We start from the raw sequence: 15,652 nt of genomic DNA, 5'->3' as shown, positions 1-15,652 counted from the left end.
TGCAACCTTCAGGGGCAGACGCTCCAGATCTCACTATCCAGAGCAATATTAAAAGTGAAGAGGCAAAGAGGAGACCACACAACACTCAAGGTTTGTCAACAAATAAACCTTACTTTTTATGTTGGCTATGATTGAGTCATTGAACTGTATGGTGTGGAGTTATTTTAGATGGATGCACACTGTGGGATAGGTTGAAGTTACTGTCTGTTAGAGTAGTGACTGTGGCAAGGGGTTTGCGCCTTGGATGATGCCCAAATAAGGCATGAGAGGTGGCCATTTAAAGTTAGTGATAACATGTGCAGGGCCATTTGCTTCCAGAAAGCTCCACATTGAGGAAGGTATGGAATAGGTTTTCTGTAATTTTCCTTGTTTTTACCCCATAATCATTGGAATATATTAGAGAACCAAAAAAACATATTTACAAATTCAAACTATGATATTGTTCAGTTGATATTTTTGCTAGCTTTCTATATCCTGAAAATATTTCAAATGAGCTAAAACAAGTAAAAGGACTGAAAAAAGGTGAAACACCAGGATTCCTGCAACAGTTGTTGAATAGCATTGTGGGGCTTTCAATACAATTTTAATGATTTAGGTTTTTAAAGGCTGTATTTGTGAATTTATTCTTGTTTGTTAGATGGCTGAACCAAACCAGCTTAAGGATGAAGGAAACGCATATTTCCAGTCAGGAGAGATTGACAAAGCCATTGAGAGCTACACACAAGCCATCAAGCTGTGCAAGGACAAAAAAGTGTTGGCTATCATTTACAGGAACAGATCAGCCTGTTACTTAAAAAAGGTAAATAACTGCATAAATAATATTGCATCCAAACGATCAACCCCAAGAGATATTAACAAAGACAACTAAATTAAGGTACCACTCTTAATACTTCATAAATAAATATTCTGTTCACAGGAAAATTATACTACTGCAGCATCTGACGCATCTAGAGGTATATTGGAAAAGAACAATCTCAAACAAAATATAAAACCAATATGTTAAAGATATAAAAATATGTCAACTTCATTTGTTTTCTCTCTAGCTATTGATGTTGATGCAGCAGATATCAAAGCTCTGTATCGACGCTGCCAAGCCCTGGAAAAGCTTGGCAAGCTGGACATGGCATTCAAAGATGTCCAGAGATGTGCCACCATAGAACCCAAAAACAAGACCTTCCTTGATACTCTCCGCAGGCTGGGAGCAGAGATTCAGGCTAAGGTTGGTGAATCAATTAAGAACCAACAGCAACACACAACAGTTCTGGCACTTAGAACTTTTCTGTACTTTCTTTTACTTATGATGTACTTTTCTTTTGTGAGCATTGTATTAATCAAGGTTCCATCTCTTTTTCTCCATAGCTGAAAACCACATTCTCTACAGACTCAAGGGTGCAAAATATGTTTGACATATTAATGGCTGAGGAGATGGAGAAAGATAAGATTGAAAAGGTGAAACTTTTGGACCTTTTAAGCAAAATAACAAATTCTAAATTCAACACAATCATTTTTGTGTTGTTGATAAGCATAATAATATTCTATCCATAACAAAAACAAATTATGCATCCTTTTAGGCTGCAAACAACCTGATCGTGTTGGCTAGGGAAGATGCAGGAGCAGAAAGAATCTTCCAGAACAATGGAGTGCCTCTACTGATGAATATGATTGACTCAGGCAAACCAGCAATGATGCTGGCTTCCGTCCGTACCCTGTCAGGAATGTGCACAGGGCACAAAGCTAGGGTGAGCAGTGCACCAACGCAGGGCTTTACGCTGTGAACATAAAACTAAATTAAATGAATGCGTTCAACAAATGATCTTCATTCGTTTAAACATACCTTCCCTCCCCAGACCATGGCCATCATCCAGATGATCAGCATTGAGAAGCTGTGCAGCATCATGGCAATTGACAACGAAGAACTTGCCTTGGCAACGTGCAACCTCTTCCAGTGCATCAATGACTCCCTCACCTGCGGAGACAAGAGGATATATGGAAAAGAAGAGGCCATGGTTTTGGGTAAGACCCAATCATGACCAATGTTTTCTGTGCTTCTAATGTAGGTATTGTCAACGAGCGTCATTCAATCGAGTGAAACATCCTAACGAGGTATCCGTCCTTTTACAGACTCGAACAAGGACCTGAAGACCATTCTGTTGTCCCTGTTGGAGATGGTTGCGAGTAAGAAGGTGTCTGGTCACGGCAGAGACCAGGCCCTTAACCTGCTGACCAAGAACGTGCCACGAAAAGACAAAAAAGAGCACGACCACACCAAAACGCTCTTCTTGATTGACCACGGTGAGCCCGGAGAAGCTTGTGTGGGACACATTGCACCTGTATTCACCTATTCAATATTAACTTGATTGAGATACTTGACATGATTAAGAATCAGCTGTCTGAATACTGTGACGTTGTTTGCTTCCCAGGTTTGAAGAAGATCCTGAAAGTGTGCGGCCAGATCCCCGACCTGCCAGACCAGCTGCCCATGACGGACAACAGCCAGCTGATCGCCAGCGTTCTCCTCACCAAGATGTACGACGACCTCAAGTGTGACCCTGAGAGAGACAACTTCAGAGATGTCTGTGACGAATACATCAAGTGAGTTCCCCCCCCACCCCACTCCCCCCCCTTCCCTGCCTTGCCCTGGTTTAAAATTGTTAAACCCAAAACCCTAATCCAGTGGGTTTTTCTAAACAATTCTGCAACAATCTACCTGATATCCTTTATCTAGCGATGAACCCACCTTTTGTTATCTCATTGTCTTCTCTCCCACCACACAGGTCCAAGTTTGACCCCAAGGACATGGACAGAAACATCCACGCCATCAACGTCATCTCAGGCCTGCTGCAGGGCCCGTTCGAGGTGGGCAACGCCATGGTGGGTCGTCAGGGGGTGATGGAGATGATGGTGGCCCTGTGCGCGTCGGAGCGCGAGGTGGACCAGCTGGTGGCCGTGGAGGCGTTGATCCACGCCGCGTCCAAGAGCAGCCGCGCCTCCTTCATCATCACCAACGGCGTCTCGCTCCTCAAGGACATGTACAAGAAGACCAAGAACGAGAAGATTAAGATCCGAGCGCTGGTGGTGAGTGTCCCTCCCTAAGCAGCCGATTTTTAAAACGCAAGGGAAATAAAATACATAATTATTTTTTTTTCTCTTAACGAATAGGGTCTCTGCAAACTTGGTTCCGCGGGTGGTGATGATTACAGTATGAGGCAGTTTGCTGAGGGTTCGACTGAGAAGTTGGCCAAACAGTGCAGGAAGTGAGTCGCTTTACATGAACTCTGCAGTCTTACGTTACTAATAGCAACTAAAATAAACTCGGATGAATCCTTCTTGTTCTGCTTGTTCAAACACCCTGCTCTTACCTTCAGGTGGCTGTGCAATCCCCAGCTCGACACCAGGACAAGGAAGTGGGCCATCGAAGGTTTGGCTTATCTGACTAATGATGCTGACGTAAAGGATGACTTTGTGGAGGATGAACCCGCCATGAAAGCCATGTTTGAACTGGCAAAGGTATGCAACTAACATAGAGCAAGCAGTATGTATGTGTAGTCAAATATACTACATATTATTTTCCCAACATTGATATTTGAATACTGAACCTAATGTGTTGCTTTTTGATTTTTGTCAATAGTCTAAGGATAAGACTATCCTGTATGCCGTAGCCTGCACCCTGGTCAATTGCACCAACAGCTATGAGAAGAAGGATATCCTCCCTGAGCTTGTTCAGTTGGCAAAGTTCTCCAAACAGCACGTTCCAGAGCAGCATCCCAAGGTAAGCCGCCTTATTAACTTAGTTACCTTTCCTGAGGACTTCAGGCAAAAGATACTCACTGCACCATTTGCCTCAGATATGCTTACAAATGAATACTAATTAATAATGCCTACAGTAAGAGTAGAGATGTCCTGAGAATATCAATCTTTCGCCTAATTTAATCATTTGCTAAGAGCAATTGTTAGCCTATAACCAAGTTATAAACAATAATCACAAAAGAGAGAGAATTGCATTACCTGACACCGATGTTAGATGGACAGTTTGTTTCATTCCCTATCGGCAGGATAAGAAAGATTTTATTGAGAAGAGAATAAAGAGGATGCTGAAAGCAGGCGTCACCTCAGCTCTCACGGTCATGGTCAAAGCAGACAGCTCCATCCTCACAGACCAGACCAAAGAACTGCTCTCTCGGTAGGCAAACCACAATAACTTGGTTGGATTGCTCATGACTCTTTGACGTGTGAATCAATGTGTTCCTTTTATTTCAGTTCAGTTTTATTTTGTTGGATTGATGACAAACAATTTCTTGAAAATATATATTTCTTGAATTCATTTTTCTCCCTCTCTCACAGTAAAATAGATGCATGCTAACATGCTCACATACTTGTGTCCTCAGTTATCAAATTGCTTGCTATGTTTAAAACGTTGTATGACTCAAAGGCTTTTCTGTTGTGTTCCCCAGGGTCTTCTTGGCTTTGTCCCAGGATGTAAAAGACCGCGGTACTATTGTAGCCCATGGTGGAGGGAAAGTGAGTCACAGAGCTGGGATCTTGAACCTGTAATTAGACTGTGAATATATGCTGAACACGTCCTGCAGCTCAGACTGGCGACAGCCTATGCATTTTCCACACTCTTTCCTCAATAACCAATTCGTTTTGTAAAAACTCTTAGGCTCTGTGTTTGACTGATAATGAAAAAAAAACTCATTGCCGATGCAGTGCTACTTTCACAAAATTTCATCAAAGAGCCCAGAAGGAACCAAAAAGATGATGGATCCTCCTACTCTTTGCTCTCTTTCCCAAGGCGCTGATCCCCCTGGCCTTGGAAGGGACAAACCCTGGAAGGGTGAAGGCCTGCCACGCCCTTGCCAAGATCGCCTCCGTCTCCAACCCTGAGATCGCCTTCCCAGGTGAAAGGGTAAGAAATGAACAACAGGTTTATTTTGGATCATCTTCAAAGGAAGAGCTCAAACCTTTCCTTTAATAGTATACGACTCATTTCTCTGTAGTTGTTTCCCACCTCTCCAATGTCATCTTCTTCTTCCCCCAATGATAGGTGTATGAGGTGGTGCGGCCCTTGGTCAGCCTTCTGACCACAGACAGAGATGGAATGGAGAACTATGAAGCTCTGAAAGGCCTCACAAACCTAGCTGGTTTCAGTGAAAAACTGAGGTAACACAACTTAGATCGCTGCCATATCAAACCCTGCGATACACTTTATTAACTTATGCTGTTGAGTCGGGACACGATAGGAAACGGTTCATGCATTCATCTTTTTCACAGGGTGAAAATTGTGAAGGAGAAAGCCCTGCCAGAGATTGAGAACTACATGTTTGAAGACCACGAGCAGATCCGACGGGCTGCCACCGAATGCATGTGCAACTTGGTCTCATGTAAAGAGGTAAGACATTTACTTATACAATTACATCTGGTCATTCGGTAGATGCTTTTCATCCCTAGTGGCGGACAGGTGACGCTGGTAACCATCAGGGTACACATGAGATAAAAAATTTGAGCAACTACAATAATGCTGCATTTGCAATTATCTGGGAAGAATGGAGAGGAAGTTGTGGAGAAGTGCATAGGAGGATTTGCATGGAATCAATGTAACGCACTATAAAGTGCTAGAACAAGTCCCCAAGTCAATGGATGAGGGGTTGTTTGACAAGGAGAGAATGATGAACTCCCCAAGAAGTGGTTGTCAAACAGTCCGAATATTGAGAACATTTGCTCTGTGTTCAGGTCCAAGAACGTTACCTGCAGGATGGCAATGACAAGCTGAAGCTGTTGGTGCTGCTCTGTGGTGAAGACGACGACTTCCTCCAAATAGCCGCAGCAGGAGCCTTGGCCATGCTGACCGCAGCCAAGAAGAAGCTTTGCACCAAGATAACACTGGTGGTACGTATAGTTTTCACAATTAAACATTTGGTAATTTAGCAGACGCTAAATTCAGAGCGACTTGCAGTGAAATGAGGTCATCGAGGAGAGGGTTGGGGCTAGGCATCTTGACCTAGGATGTCTACAGGTGGCCTGCAGACATTAAGGGTCTGATCCCTGTACCTCAAACCGGGAGTCGAAACACCCAATCCCGCCTGCACCACTAACGACTCATGTTTAGACCTGTACCGCAAACCCACAAGACGCCCACGTGACGTGTTCGATCCCTCTCCCTACAGAGCACCCAGTGGCTGGAGATCCTGCAGAGGTTGTGTTTGCACGACAACCCCCAGGTCCAGCACCGTGGGCTGGTGATCGTCTTCAACATGCTCAACTCGGACGACAGCGAGCTGGCCAAGAAGCTGCTGGAGTGCGAGATTCTGGAGATCCTCTCCGTGATCGGCAAGGCGGAGGACAACCCCAAGAGGCAGGATTCAATCGATGTAGCGCGCATGTGCCTGGTGAAAGGCATGGATCTGGGCCTCATCAAGCCCTTTTCCTCTTGAGCGGCCCGCCATGCCAAGCTTTGGGAAGAATACAGCTGTGGACAGTGTTTTTTTATCTTTCGATGTGGAGATTTCATTTGGAAGTTTTTTTTTTTTTTTTACATCTGAAGTATTAAATAATCCAAGAGGCTGGCTCCAAATATCTATAATTATCTCAATGAAATGGTGATTGGAGATTTCGAAGGGAACCATGCTTATAGTTTTTAAATATTATTACCTAATTATTACAAGAGAGGGGCTTTTTATTTATTTTGTAGGCATATGCATACCTTTATTAGTAGGCCTACATGTGTTTCCCAATTAGACTCCAAATTGACTTGATTATTGATATGGGGTTTGAAGATTTTTCTATGAAACTTTTTTTTGTTGACTTGTATTAGTTGTATTAATGATGAACTGAATTAAATACATTTCCAGCTAAATTATTCATATTTGAATGTGTCACTCACTTTTTGCCTAATCAATCCACAAGTCAATTAACAGTCATCCGTTGGTACAGTCCCCGAACCATGGTATTACCTCAGTATTACTATATCGTTCTTTTTATTCGTTTTACTTTTTCCTTGTTTAAAGATCACATGAAAATAAATCACTGTGGAAAATGTTTTATATCAATACAAAAAAATAGGAAAATAAAAGAAACGCACAAAAAACTAAATCAGACATGTATATTTTCTTTGGACCATTTTACTTTTTCATTACGGACCTATTTGACGTTTTTAGCCTGAGAAGATTCCATCTCATCCATCCCTGCATGTGAAATGTCCAGGCCTGTAGGTGGCGCCTTTGAGCCGCGGCAGCCAATGAAGCCTGGGCGGCTTCGCTGTGTTGCGGACGTAGTGAAGGATACAGCTGTCAAGAGGCAGGGCTGGATAGACCAGCGCGTTTACTTTCAGTGGGCTACTGTACAACCAACTGTTCGTAGCCCGGCGCCAAGGCTGCCGATACGCACAAGCGGATCTCTTTCTACAAGGGATACATTTTCGAAGAAACTCCACCCGCCCCCCACCACCGCCCCCCCCCCTCCCAAAAAAGAACAACAAAAAACGATTTCTCCCACTTCAGCGACCACTAGCTCCGATGCGAGAAACAATATTTGCTCCGAGATAATTCAGAAGAAGAAGCCAAGTGGCTGGTGCGATTCACGTGAGTAGTTGCGACTGATTATCCGTACCTTGCTATTTGTTCTTGCTTTATAGAAAACGACCATTGTTCTATAGTACAGTTTACACAGCCTTGAAATAACAGGCAGTTCAGTCAGACCAGGTGTGCACTTTGCCTGGCAGAACTCCTCTTCAACTTGCCCCTGCTCACTGAATGTAGTCCAGACTTTTGCCAGTGTTCTAACTCAATACATATAAAGACTGTTATAAGCCAAGCAGTGCTTGGCAGTAAAGTAGAATAAACAGTGTGTCCTGATTGATTGTTTTCTTGATTGATTGATTGATTGTTTACCTCTGTGTCAGCAGACGTGTGTTATTGTGGCACGCCTGTCAGCTAATGTGTGTTTTTATGGCACGCCTTATAGCGAGAAATGACATTCCTTTTAGAGCTTGGGGCTTCTGAATCATGTGTCCTGTAGTTTTCTGTACATAAATTATAAACCTTAGGTCTTTAATGTCATTTTAGCACATATGCTGCCTATTATAACAATTACAATTCTGTATTGCAGATCAAGTAAGCTGCTGTGGTTACTTTAATAGGATATAGAGCAGGCAGTGTTTACGTGCCTGATTTCCAGTGACTATCACCTTATCTCAGTACTTAGCTCAGAAGTGCTACATTCCTGATCTTGGCAGTCAGCTGGCAGGCCCTGCTTCTCAGACATAGACATACGACTATAAGGAATACAAAAATACAGCTATAAAATGGCACACACTTGGCCACACTAGGTAGAAAGTGAGTGATTTGAATGGGAGGTAGTGCAGTGGGTCCAGATTAGGGCTGGGCTGTTTGGATTAGCACAGAGGAGTTTTGAAAGGGAAAGCAGGGTACGTAAATCTCCCGCTGTGTGTCTCTCTCGGTGGTAACACCCGAACCACCCTCGTTCTGATATGGATATGGGGTTGGCTTTAGTAAGCAAGAGTCTGTGCCGTGTGATATATCTTCCATTCGAGTAGCAATAGAAGAATAATAACAAAAGTCTGTGCAGTCTCACTATAGAAGCACACATTGGCTCTGTGTGTGTGTGTGTGTGTGTGTGTGTGTGTGTCTGTGTGTAGTGTGTGAGTGTGAATGTCCACACGTGTATTTTACTGGGTTGTTTTGGTATGTTATTTAAAACAGCATTGTATTTCTAAGCCTGAACAAATCATTTAGCATGATCTTGAGAGGTGAGGTCAAAGAGCAGAGCTTGGGAGGGCAAACCCATAGAGCGTTCACATGAGTCTCATGACACTGTTATGTAAGGCAAGTCGAATCTCTAACTTTCGGCTTTCACTTTTTTGTTTGGGCAAATGCAATATGAGTTTGTACTTTCAAATTAATAATTGACAATTTCCCATAAGGATCATGTTTGCATGCCTCATGTCTTAGGTTAGTTGGCACATTGGAAGCTTCTTTCCCTGTTTATTTGTGACACATCTTTCAAGTCATTTTGAGCAGAATGTTGTTTTTTTTTTTTGCTTGTCATAACCACTTTGTGACATTTTTGGGCATGGCCGTGATTTCTGCTGCATTACTCAGTGAAATAACAACACATTCAGCTTCCTAACGTTTCCCCATAACTGACAAAACCCTCACCACTTTTAATTTTAACACCCTAATTTCAAAATGAAGGCAAAATAAAATACTCAAAGTCAAATCTACTCGCAGCTGGTTGAGTCTGAACATTATAGCAGTATCGTTTATGTTTATGTCTTTCAATTTCAGAATCCGCAAATATCAAGCAAGGCTAAATAAGTTGTCTTATCTATTTTTGTGGTCGTGCCACTATATTGCCAGTTGACTAGGCATATGTGCAGCTTGGATCTGGTGTTGTGCCTGTGGTTCAGAACAGCAAATGAGGCAGGTCTGGCCTGCCTCTGTTATCTGTTTCATTGTGCTCTTTCATTGGACAGACAGCACACATGTCAGCAAATACCATGGAGCGTTTACTATAGATCCCAACCAAGGCCAAGTCAGAACCGTATAAGCTAATTAAATCAATGGCCCCATCTTCTGTTTCATGTGATTTTTAAGCCTACCTAGTAATCCAAACTGATGGACTACAGTGGACTACAGTCCACTGTAAGGCTGGCTTGCTTAAATATTACACTGCACTTTTAGGATGCATGTAGAAATTGCGACGATGCCGCTGAATTCTACAAACTGCACCCTTAAAGCCTATACCTACAAGATGACTTGCTTTGATGAAGACATGGCAACTCACAGAATGCTGACGAATGGAACGTATGGATCTAATCTACATTTGACAAGACAAGAACGGCTCACAAAGTTTCCTCACTTAGTACCATCCACGTGCTGTTCATTGCTCATGGGACTACTGTAAATGAATTAAGATTAGAATGCCCATGGTCACTTAAGATTTAGGGAAAACACATGGTCATTAGCGAAACGATCATCCCTCTAATTGGATTAATGCAACATTGTTTTTCACTACCGAATCATTAATTAGCCTCTTTTTCTTTTTTTTGAACAGTTGTGAGTTCCACTTGTCTCCTTGTGTGACGTAACCGCTGCTTATTAGAAGTGGAACATCCCATTTCTCTCTCATTGGTCTGATGGCATTGGGAGGGGGAGGGGGGGGGGGCGGGGGGGTCCTTGGAATCTGGCACCCCACAGCATGTTGTTGTTGTCGCTGCCGGCATTGAGCTGGAGGAAAACAAGTCACCCCCGAAGAAGGCTTGGCCATGCTGCTCCGTGATTGGCTGAAACGTTGACTGGTTTGTCCGTCGATGTTTACTCACAGAAAGAATAAGTAAGTGAGTAGTGGTCCGGTCCTTGCTGAAGCCCCCAACCTCAAGCCCCGGCCCCCTGAGAGGCCAGCAGGGAGGGGGACTCTTAGAGGACGACGGGGTTGGGAAAGAGGAAATACCACCAGAGGAAATGCTGGAGGATGACACAGCAATAACAAAGCAAACTGAAGCACAGCACAAGAGGGACCAGACAAAGAAACATTGCAGTTCCCTCTCCTCTCCTCCCTTTCCCTGCCAATGTCTCTCAGAAGTGTAGATTTTGAATTTCAAATCAGCCCGTGGGAGGTGACCCCTGTCGTCCCTGACCCCCAAAACGCTTGGCCACATCTAAGAATAATAAACAGTGTTCGGTTGAACCGTGCGTCCGTTCCGTCGTATGCATATTCATTGGGTCCTGCTGTCGTGCCTCCCACTGCAGGGACAAGAGGAGAGGACCTTGGGCTCCAGGGAAGGGCTAAGCAGAACCCCATGTGCTCAGATGGGCTTTCTTCCCTCTCGGTGTCATGTGACCCTGTTTGTGGGCCGCTGTGCTCGGAGCCCAGGCGGGCTTGCGCATGCAGGCATTGTTGACAGAGCACAATGAGCCTTCCACATAGGCCGGCTCTCCCTCGATGGACTGTTGCTCACGCTGTATCTGTTTTCGTCAGGGAGGGCTACCCTTGACTCTGTCCCCTCGCTCTCTCTCTCTGTGTCTCTCTCTGTTTCTCTCTCTGTGTCTGTCTTGCCCTCGATCTCTCTCTGTCTCTCTCTCTGTCTCTGTCTCTCTCGCTCTCTCTCTGTCTCTGTCTCTGTCTCTCTCTGTCTGTCTCTCTCCCTTTCTCTCTCTCTCTCTCGTTCTCTCTCTCTCTCTCTCTCGTTCTCTCTCTCTCTCTCTCTCTCTCTCTCTCTCTCTCTCTCTCTCTCTCTCTCTCTCTCTCTCAGTCGGGTTACTCTGTGGACACAGGAGGTAACCCGCCTAGCGAGGGACACTCTCTGCATAACAAACACAAAGGACATTCTGTCATCTGTGTCGCTTGGACTCAGCAAGCGTGGATTAAGCGATTTGCTACATTCTCAAATAAATTTGCTATACTGTCCATGAACGGGTTTCTGTGTGTGTGTATGTGTTTGAGTGTGTGCCACCAGGCCAGCAAGTGCTGCATAATGCAGAATTGAGTGTAGTGTTGTTTTGAGGCTGTGCAAACAACTCTGTAGTGGACATGGCGGTACATGAGGTGTGAAAGATCAAGGAGACGCATCCTATTGATGTACGGGGCGCAAGGCAAGATCCCAACATATTCTCTCGTTTCTTGTCTATCTCGGCTAGACGAAGCCAAAGTAGCTGCGGCTCTAGCGCTCTATTTCCCCTTCTCCGCCTACACATGCTCACGCTATCTGCTTTGAATGTCACATGCAGTCGTCTTTGGGCACACAAACATACACACACATAGATGCAACACGCACACTGTGGTGTACACTGCAGTCAGAGCTCCGGCTGCAGCAATGCAGCACTTGATGTGCAGCGAGCACGTTCACTCATCTCCCTAACGCATCCCTCCAGGAGCTCTTTGCATACACATTTGACTACTACTACTACAACACCTCAGGGTTGTTTGTGTGTGTGTGTGTGTGTGTGTGTGTGTGTGTGTTTGTGTGTGTGTGTGTGTGTGTGTGTGTGAGTGTGTGTGTGTGTGTGTGTGTGTGTGTGTGTGTGTGTGTGTGTGTGTGTGTGTGTGTGTGTGTGTGTGTGTGTGTGTGTGTGTGTGTGTGTGTGTGTGTGGTTGTGTATGTGTGTGTTGGTAAGAAGACCTGGTAGTTCATCATGTGGTTTGTTCTATCCCTCCACCCTCCCCTTTCTCTCCCTGCTCCGTCCAGTTCCGCAGTGCCGTTTGAAGCCCTTTAGCCACATCGACAGATCCGGGGTCCGGCTCCCTTTAAGAAAGTCAACAAACAAACCTGCAAAAATCTTGGTCTCTGAAACTACACACATGCCTTTTGGTTCAAAACAACGTTGTATTCCGCATGCAGATATATGTTTGTGTGCTCTGCATTTAATTTCACATGGGCTTGGTGAGTATTTTTTAAATGCTTTTAAAACCACAGCCTTTGTTTAAGGAGATTATTGTTATGAGGAGTCTCTGCCTGACAGTAACTCTTTGACGTAATTACGTCTCCCGGCAGTGGACTGGAATAAGTCCAGAGATTTATTATGGAACATGACAAATGCCAAAGTCGGGTCTAAGCTCATTATATAATCCTGCTGTCAGCGGGCCCAATTAGAGAAGCACTGCGCCGACATGAAAGCAACAAAGTAAAATGAGTAAACACTGAGGTGTCAGCAGGCGAGCGTCTGGTGACTCCCGACCGCTTTAATATAGCTTCTCCCCGAGCAAAAGAGACACATTCAGCCCAGACAATGTGGAGGATGAGCCGCTTTAGCCGTGTACAGACTACCATTCATACCCGTGGTACGGTGGTGGCAGCTCCGTGGGAGGATCCAATGCAAAATCTATAGCTTTAATTACAGCACTGGGGTGAATAATGCAGGCTTTCCGAAACGGAGAACACCCTACATCGTCTCTGCAGCACTGGTCGAGGGAGCTGGGTGCAGCAGCAGATCACCTGCAGGCCCTATCGTGCCAAGATGACCAAAGACATGATGAATGAAGGCCTATAGCTCCTCGTCCACCATTTGAAAGCTCGGCCACAGAAGTCCGGCCCAGTGTGGTCGTGTGGCCTCTGATTAGGAGTAAGCATTGGGTCACTAGAGACAAATCAGCTTCTGGACACTATAGAATCTTGCTGGTTTGAAAATGAATAATATATATGTATAGGCCTTCTTTTTTCTAATAGAAATGAAGGCTTAGGCGTTATAATCATAGCATATTTTGAGCATGCTTCACATCGATGGGGATAATTTTGCATGTATATGGAATGACGCACAGCCTGCTGATTCAAGCACCATCAGGGTCAGAATGAGAAAACTGGGGGGGGGGGGGGGGGGTCGAAGAGATGAGAAGGGAAATGGATAGTCTGGTGGAGAGCAGAGAGGGGGGATCTAGTGGGGCCCATGTAAAAAAAAATTGACAGCATGTGTGTGTGTGCCAGTGTGGGAAGTTTTCATGAAGGCAACTGTTCTGCCTCGATTCTTTCGTGACAGCTGCTCTGCTTGTGCAGCCCCATTAGATTGTACGGCTGTTTGGTGCTTTCACTTGTGTAGCTCCAAGCGAGTGAGTAGAGGGATCTTCCCCCATTAAGGGAATCCTCCTCCGGCTGTACAAACAGTGAAAGAAAATGATGGCAGGTAACTGTTAGATCCAACTGACAATGCTGCCTGATACCTTTGTTGTCGATCAGGATTAGGCAAATCAATAATGCCAATGCAGTTTTTCATGATCAAGTTTTTCTTCTTTTTTTTCAAGTTTTTCGTCAATGATTGACGCCTTTAGGTTGACAATGCCATGTAAGATGATGTCATTTTTTGGTCAATATTTTTACTTTTTTTTAATGTTTACTTGGTACTTATTTCCTATAACCCCTCCAAGATGTCCTTACCATCAGAGCCCTATTCCTTATCTTAATATCCATCTAGCCTAACCTTTACCGTAACCAACCATCAAACTGAACACAAAAGCCAACTTCAGAGTTGCATAGTGTGTCTCAACAGATTAGTTTGATCAACCACCCAGGCTTCATGATGGCTTAATAATTAGTTATCAATTAGTTATCAATAATAAGTTACCATTTTACCCACTTGGACTCAGTCCACTGTATCTGACAAACACAATACAAGTACAATCGCTGTCTAAATAAGGCACATTGTCACGTCAGAGAGCTACCAGTAACACCATTATAAAAATACAAATGGCTCTGACCATCTGACCATCCAGTCCAGCCAGCCTCCCTCTTTGTGACAGTCCCATGGCTGCGGGCCTCCCATGGACTGTTCTGGAAGGGCAGTGCTGGGACCCATGCTGGCTGGGTTATGGGGTCAGGGGAGAAACACTGAAAGACACAGAGAGACACACACAGAGACAAGAGAGAGACAGGCCTTAACCAGCCCTGCTTCACAATAGTCACACATGTTCACACCTATTTAGAGTGCTAGCCGACTGACTGAACCACGCCATCGTGTGCAAATGAGTGTGAAAGTGAATGGGAACTCCAAACCACCGAGCCATAGTGAGCAAACCATACAGTTTTGGATTGTTTACGTTTTAGCTACAGTATAGCCAACCTAGCTAGCAAAATGTTCACATTTCTGCTGCACATTTGCAGCAGAAAGTCGCCACCGCTGTCACCACCGCCGCTGTGAACCAATTGGTCCTCTTGGGAGTAGCACATGTATACATGTGTCCCATGTAGCCCCCTTGTAAGTGGTTTCAGCAGTCGGCCATGACCATCCAGGAACATGTCCACTGTACCGCTGGTGCCTGTGTGTTTATAGCAACTGGAGTACACAGATAAGGTTGGTCTGGGCGTGAGTGCTGTGTCTGCTGTGATATTTTAATCAAATAACAGATAGATAGAGAGAGAGAGAGAGAGAGAGAGAGAGAGTGTGTCTGCTTGTATATTTGTGCCAATGTGTAATCGGACTAAGTAATGCATTTGCTTGCAGCGTTTCACTGAAGTGGTTTTAGCGCAGGCTATATATGTACAGTACTCATGGCCCATTAAGGATTTGATTCAGGGATTTGAACCATGTCACTGTTATGCTGTTCTACATGCTACTTTAAAGCCAAAGTGCATATGCCAATCCTAACTCTATGGGTTCATAGGTTCCAACTTCTGCTTTTCCTAAGCAGTTCTACAAGGTTGAGGTGCCTGCACTGGAGTTCCTGAACAGACCTCTCCGTGTAGTCAATGTGACGCTCCACGTTCAGCTGTACATGTCATCACCTAGCTTTGGCTATGGATCTGGTGTTTCGTTCCTGGAGGACTCATGATTGGCTGTTAAAGGAGCTGTGAGCTAGCTGGAGAGTGTGTGTGTGTGTGTGTGTGTGTGTGTGTGTGTGTGTGTGTGTGTGTGTGTGTGTGTGTGTGTGTGTGTGTGTGTGTGTGTGTGTGTGTGTGTGTGTGTGTGGGGGGGGGCAGTGTGTGTGTGTGTGTGTGTGTGTGTGTGTGTGTGTGTGTGTGTGTGTGTGTGTGTGTGCGGTTGGGGGGTTGTCATGGATTTGGGAGTTTGCAGGTGAATTTATATGCAGGTGGTGAGGCTACTGCAGGCTAGCAAGAAACTGACGCAGGTTCTCTGCCTCTCTTAGAATGTATGATACATCAGTTCTGAGTAATTCTTATGTCATTTCCCCCCGGTTCCCCGTCCCCCGT

The 15,652-nt window shown here is 44.7% G+C and overlaps 2 protein-coding genes across 3 annotated transcripts in view; both read left to right on the top strand.

Annotated features, from left to right (window-relative positions):
* Positions 1 to 637: 637 nt before the first annotated feature.
* Positions 638 to 6,431, top strand: unc45b (unc-45 myosin chaperone B; the record flags this gene model as incomplete). The annotated part of the gene is made up of 19 exons (XM_079753133.1): positions 638 to 799; positions 917 to 953; positions 1,044 to 1,219; positions 1,360 to 1,449; positions 1,572 to 1,739; positions 1,848 to 2,013; positions 2,122 to 2,292; positions 2,421 to 2,592; positions 2,775 to 3,075; positions 3,160 to 3,254; positions 3,366 to 3,507; positions 3,629 to 3,769; positions 4,053 to 4,180; positions 4,452 to 4,518; positions 4,793 to 4,906; positions 5,045 to 5,160; positions 5,272 to 5,389; positions 5,731 to 5,886; positions 6,165 to 6,431. The coding sequence occupies 19 exons, from the start codon at positions 638 to 640 to the stop codon at positions 6,429 to 6,431; spliced, it is 2,787 nt and encodes a 928-aa protein (XP_079609259.1).
* Positions 6,432 to 7,473: 1,042 nt separating this feature from the next.
* pip5k1bb (phosphatidylinositol-4-phosphate 5-kinase, type I, beta b) overlaps positions 7,474 to 15,652 on the top strand; it is a 30,527-nt gene continuing 22,348 nt past the window's right edge. For both annotated transcript variants that reach the window (XM_079744421.1, XM_079744420.1), the window contains exon 1: positions 7,474 to 7,577. The gene's annotated coding sequence lies outside the window, so the exon portion shown is untranslated. The remainder of the gene's footprint in view (positions 7,578 to 15,652) is intronic.

Source organism: Pollachius pollachius (genome assembly GCF_949987615.1).
Source record: "Pollachius pollachius genome assembly, chromosome: 1".
NCBI classification, from domain to species: Eukaryota; Metazoa; Chordata; class Actinopteri; order Gadiformes; family Gadidae; genus Pollachius; species Pollachius pollachius.
The sequence above is the reverse complement of the archived record's forward strand: the minus strand, read 5'-3'. Positions and strand labels throughout refer to the sequence as shown.